This window comes from Lupinus angustifolius, unplaced genomic scaffold (genome assembly GCF_001865875.1).
Source record: "Lupinus angustifolius cultivar Tanjil unplaced genomic scaffold, LupAngTanjil_v1.0 Scaffold_260_21, whole genome shotgun sequence".
Lineage (NCBI taxonomy): Eukaryota > Viridiplantae > Streptophyta > Magnoliopsida > Fabales > Fabaceae > Lupinus > Lupinus angustifolius.
This window is the reverse complement of record NW_017727396.1, coordinates 1-6446: the sequence shown is the minus strand read 5'-3', so window position 1 is coordinate 6446 and position 6446 is coordinate 1. Positions and strand designations below refer to the sequence as shown.

At 34.9% G+C, this 6446-nt stretch overlaps 1 protein-coding gene across 1 annotated transcript; it reads right to left on the bottom strand.

Moving 5' to 3' along the window:
• Positions 1–13: 13 nt before the first annotated feature.
• LOC109340815 (expansin-A8-like) lies at positions 14–1100 on the bottom strand. The gene is made up of 2 exons (XM_019578556.1): positions 905–1100; positions 14–177 (listed from the first exon to the last, which is right to left on the bottom strand). The coding sequence occupies exons 1-2, from the start codon at positions 1050–1052 to the stop codon at positions 14–16; spliced, it is 312 nt and encodes a 103-aa protein (XP_019434101.1). The 5' UTR covers positions 1053–1100.
• Positions 1101–6446: the final 5346 nt, after the last annotated feature.

Here is a 6446-nt window from a genome sequence, read left to right as displayed (position 1 = left end):
CCATTAGGTATTATTAAAGTAAGTTTAATAAGGATTTGCACCACCTTGGGTCATCATCACATCTCATTTCATAGCAAGACCCACAACTTAAGCCATTGTTGAACAAAGCAGTGCTTAGAGCTGCAGTGTTAGTTCCATAACCTTGGCTATATAAATTCCCATAACCACATGCTCCTCCTGCATTTCTAAAACAAAAGGGTTAACCCCAACATCTCAATTCTTATTTCACAATAGTCACACTCATTTAAACAAGGGAAATGAGGTTTTTAATAACTGGTTCAAACAAGTTTTTGCAATATCTCTTAGTTTTAATACACAAACTACACTATTTTGTTCAAAAATATTATGAGTTGTGAGGAATTATTTGTTAAATCATGTTTTTTTGGTTAACTGTTAAATTACATTTTCAAATAAACATTATTAAAAAGAGTAATATTAACTCGGGTTTATGGTAAATCTGGTTACATATGCATGATTCAAACAATAAGTTACAACTAAAAATAGAGAAAAAAATGTATGCATTATAAAATTTAATAGTGGTTCAAACATGTATGTAATATCAGAATACAGGTAAATAAAAGGCTAAATGATCTAGTATTATCCGATATCACACTTGGGTTCGTGTTACATCTCATGCATACTACACATATATATATAAATATAATATTTGTATATATATACTAGATCTATGGTTCAAACTCTAACTTACAATTATAAATACGTATGTATTATAAAAATTGAATAATAAATATATTGCCACAAGTGTAGAATAACATAATACAAAAAGCTGAATGAGCTAGTAGTTTATTAGCTAACATTAGCCTAGTACGCAATCTTTATGCAAATGTTTGTATCTTCAATGTAAAAACTAAAAAGATAAAAATAAATGAAAAGCTAAACTCACCCATCGTGGCAGTAGCATCACCCCCTCCATAGAAAGTGGCATGAGCACCCTGCCAGCCACCATAGTCAGCCAATGCACCTTGAAGGTTCATGTTCATAAGGAGAACAATGAAGATCATAAGAGCAATGGAATATTCCTGGTGTGCCATTCTAAGCTTCTCAATTCTGATCAGAAACAGGGGGGAAGGTTCAGTTTGTTTCCTTTATTGTGGTGAGGTTGAATGCATAAAGGTTATAAGTAACATTTGATTGATGAATTATATGCACATACATAATGATTTAGTATCCTTTTGTACCATAGAGGGAAGTGACGTAAAAAAAACACAAGAAAAAATAAAATATAATAATACTTGTATCATTTTATTTATAGTAGGGTGTATATCTTCTATCCTATAAGTCATGTTACTACATGTGTTATTAATTATGATTGACCATAAAATAATTAATTATTAATTTTTAAACTTAAAAATATTTTTTCAATCAATCATAAACTTATAATACATCCAATCCAATGATACCAGATGTAATCCCTTTATAGCCATGACACTTTATAGTAAACAGGAGAGAAGCATTCTCTCTCGACATAATACCCATGTGGCCAGGAAAATTTACTTGAATGGTGCACCTTGATCGAAAAATTACGATTTTGGTACACATTTTTCAAATATTACCAAAGAGGGGTAACTTTTATGTAAATCGGCAACTTGGTTGCTGATTCTCCTATTTTTAATTTTTTTTATTCATCGCCCAAAATCGGCAATGGGGGAGGGGAGTTTTATAATTTTTTTATAATTCTCTCCCCTAAATCGGCAGGGGGAGAACTTTTTTTTAATTCTCCCCCTAAATCGGCAATTGGGGGGAGTTTTTAATTTTTTTTTGTACCAACCCTATATACCCCTAAGCTATAATCGTATGTACATTATATTTTCACAGAAGCTTCTCTCCATTCTGTAACAGAGTAAACTTTGTTAATCAGTTTCTTTGAGTAAACTTTTATTATAGAAGTTAGTATATCATTCAGTTACTACATTTTATTTCATTTTTATAAGTTTATATAAGTTTATATGTTTTAATGTTATTAATCGTTTAATGTAGATGACCATTGTGAGAGATATTGTTAGCGATTTTAGCGATGAAGAGGAGATTGAAATATGCAGTGATGAGGAAGAGGTTCAGTTTGATAATAGTTCATCTCGTAGTATGACATATACTACTCCGTCATCATTTTTCTTGAACACAAATTCTGAAGCTGGTCATGATATTGGACACAGAACTGGTTTAACGGATGTTGTTGATAATGATTTGTTTATTGATATGCAATTTGAATCTAAAGAAGCCACAATAAATGCAATTAGAGAATTTCATATCAAAAATTTGCTTGACTATATTGTTGCAGAGTCTAGACCGGATAGATACATTGCCAAATGTAAACATTTTGGTGGAGCATGTGAGTTTCGAATTCGCGCTTCTTATAACGTTAAGCGCGATTATTGGGAGATTAGGAAAATTAATGGAACACACAGTTGTGTATCTATGTTAGTTTCCCAAGATCATAGTAAATTAAATTCGTCATTCATTTCAGACCTTTTTGTTAATTTGGTATCTGCAGATCCGAGTATACTAGTTAAGGCACTGGTGAAGGAGGTTGTTAGTCGTTTTGGTTATACAGTCACGTATAGAAAGGCGTGGACTGCAAAACAAATGGTAATGGCAAATATTTATGGTGATTGGGAATGATCATATAATGAGTTACCACGTTGGATGAATGCTCTACAATATTTTTCTCCGGGCACAATTGTAAAATATGAAGCACATCACCAAGTTGTAGATGGCATGGAAGATCCAAGTCGAATCATTCTGGATAGAAAATTTTGGGTTTTCAAACCATGTATTGAAGGGTTTGTATGTTGTAAACCAATCCTACAAGTGGATGAGACATTTTTGACTAAGAAATATACTGAAACATTGCTAATAGCAAGTTCACAAGATGGAAACAGACGTGTATTTCCAGTTGCATTTGCCATTGTTGAAGGAGAGACGAAAGAAGCTTGGGAGTGGTTTTTTTTACAATCTTAAGACGTATGTTACCCCTCAACAAAACCTGTGTATTATATCAGATAGGGGCACAGGTTTATTAGTTGCACTCCGAAGTGAGGTGGCAGGATGGTCTAGTGTAGAATCAGTTTATTGTATTGTATTTGTCATGTAGCTAGTAATTTCAATAGGGAATTCCAAGATTCTGATCTAAAAGACAAAGTTGTAGAAATGGGTATGTCCTATTTATATTTTTTACTTTTAAAAATATTGTTATATTATGGATATTAATATTTTTTATTTATTTTGTAGGTTATGAGTTGATGCGACCACAGTTCGAGCGAATGTTGAATTCCTTGCGTCAAAAAAATCCAAGGGCTGGAGCATGGTTGGACCAGATTCCAAAAGAGAAATGGAATCAGGCATATGATGAAGGGAGAAGATATGGTCACATGACTACTAATCTTGCAGAATGTATTAATGGTGTTCTGAAATGATCTAAAGTTCTTCCTATCACTGCTCTTGTGTTGGGGATGTTTGAAATATCTTATTATATGAAGTCCCACATTGCCTAGAATTAGAATAGAGTAGAATATCAATGTTATATATTGGACTCAAGTCCATTGTTATAATGTGCACCAGATATAAGCACCAAATAGGAACACCCCATGGACAGGTAGGCCCATGAGTGTGCTAGGGTTTATAATCCTTATTCTCTAATAATATCTTGGTAGCCGTTCAGCGCTCCCGGGGACGTAGGCACAATTGGCCGAACCCTGTTAAAAAATTCTCTTGTTTCTTCTCTTATATTTATTCTATGCCTTTATTTGATTGCTTGTGGCCAACGCTGCGCAACGATCGCTTCCGCTGCACCAACAATTGGTATTAGAGCCAATTGGTAGATGACTCTTAACCTAGACGTCAGATAATGGCTAAAGAGGGTGAAGGCGTGATGGCTAGACAATGTGCATCAAAGGTAATGACAAAGATAGAGTAGATGAGTTGAAGGAGAAGGAAACATGGTGGAACTGTGGTGTGGGCGTTGTATATGTTGATCCAGAATCCCAGAAATTCATGTACTGGATTAGGATCAAGGTGGAGATAGGGACTCATGTGTTGAGTTTGACCCAGAGACCGGTGCTGACAATATCTCTCTAGATGTTGAAAGAATGTTCTCATTTAAGATGAGAAGTGGAATATTTTAATGACATGTCAGAGATGTCATAGTGAAGGATGTTAATTGTTAGCAGATGCACAAAAGCACATAGACGCTGACTGACTTTGATGTAGGGTGTAACATGGGCATTGGCTTTGATGCAAGTTGTAACACGAGCATTGGTAGAGATGCAGGGGTGTAACATGGGCATTTTCTTGGATGCAAGGATGTGACACATACATTAGTTAGCATTGACGCAGTGTGTGCGTTGTGGGTATACTCCTTATGGTGGAGTATGATAGTTCTTTTGAACTAGGATTGTCGGAGTAGACAGTGGTGATAGCGATTGAGGCTTTCCAAGGAAGCTCCAAGGTTCAGTTTGACTGAGTATTGAAGAGGACGATTGTTGGTGAACTTTTGTGTAGAAGTTCCAATATATCGAAAGACTTCCTAGCAATAGGTGGCTAGGCGGTGTGTTCCATTTGATGGCGGNCATTGAACAAGGTGGAGTCATATATTCGCTAAGGGGAAGATTATTGTGTAGATTTCCTAAGGAGCGAGATATTCGTCTATTTCAATCAAGGTGGAGATTGTTGGGGATGTTTGAAATATGTTATTATATGAAGTCCCACATTGCCTAGAATTAGAATAGAGTAGAATATCAATGTTATATATTGGACTCATGTCCCTTGTTGTAATGTGCACAAGATATAAGTATCAAATAGAAACACCACATGGGCAGGTGGGCCCATGGGTGTACTAGGGTTTGTAATCCTAATTCTCTAATAATATCTTGGTAGGCGCTCAGCGCTCCCGGGGACGTAGGCACAATTGGCCGAACCCCGTTAATAAATTCTCTTGTTTCTTCTCTTATATTTATTCTATGCCTTTATTTGATTGCTTGTGGCCAACGCTGCGCAACGATCGCTTCCGCTGCACCAACATCTTGTTAGAGCAACATATTACAGGCTAAATGAATGGTTCAATGAACATCGAAATGAAGCCTCTAACATGATTATGGCAGGACATGTATATTGTGAAGAATTAACAAAGGTGATTAAAGAAAATCAACGTAAATCTACATGTCAACTGGTTCGTAATTTTTCACGACAGACTGAAGTATCTAAAGTTGAAGTTGTATCCAGATCTGGTGGTCGGCAAGTGAGGATGTATACAGTGAAACTTGCTGACAATTGGTGTGACTGTGAAGAATTTCAATCATTAAGATTGCCATGCTCTCATGCTATCGCAACATGCGCTTCTTTGAATTTAGACTACAACCAATTTATCTCAACAATTTATCTATATATTTTAGTCCTTACCTTTATCTATTTATCTATATACTTTAGTCATTACCTTTATCTACGTATACTATAACTACACACTATAAATATACTATAAATATAAATATACTATAACTATATATACCATAAATATACTATAATAATATATACCATAAATATATTACAACTACATAGTAACTCGTGTGGATTTTTTGAATTTAGTTCATTGGTAAAAGATTTCAATACAAACAAAGTGTGCAGAGACTTTAATGTGGTGCAGAGATTCAATGTGAAATAGTTCATTGAATGGCCAAACATAGAAGAATTGATTGAAGAGTTGAATGCATAGTGTGGTGCAGTGCAGAGATTCTTATAACTCATTAGCTTTTTCCCAACACCTATCAGTTTAAAAGTGCTACTCAACAACAACAACAATCATATGGGTTCGCAAATTATAATTATTCATACATTTTTTTGTCATCAAGTTCTCAAAACCCATTACCAACAATGTTTGCTGCTACTTCAAGTACACCATTCTCGGCATATGATTCTCAACAATATTATCGTCCTAATATGGCATCTACAAATATTTTTGGTATACAACATACTGATGATGAATTTGTCGTTGAGGATGTTAATGAAGATGAAGATGATTCATATGAGGATGAGCCACAATTGGAGACACGTGGAAAAGCGAGAATCTCACAGCGGAATGAACAACAATTAAGAGTTCAACCGCTAAGAAGGAGAAAACCACCTCCATGTGGCACTTCATCACATAGACGTCATTAAATACAATTGTTTTGAACAAAGTATTGATGATTTGTGTGTTATTAGGGTTACAGTTTCAAAAAAAAAATTACATGCAAAACTCCCCCCACAATTTGTGTGTTATTAGTAGGAGGAAATTAAAAAAATAAAATTTGAAAAAATCCTCCCCCATTGCCGATTTAGGGGGGAGAATTAAAAAAAATAAATTTATAAAACTCCCCCAATTGCCGATTTTGGGGGGAGTAATTAAAAAAAATTGTAAAACTCTCCCCCATTACTGATTTTCGGGGGTGGGGGGG

Coding starts and splice junctions, on each gene's coding strand:
- LOC109340815 (XM_019578556.1), bottom strand. CDS start 1,052: ATGGCACACCAGGAATATTCCATTGCTCTTATGATCTTCATTGTTCTC. Junction 178..904: donor TGATGCTACTGCCACGATGG/GTGAGTTTAGCT, acceptor TTAGAAATGCAG/GAGGAGCATGTGGTTATGGG.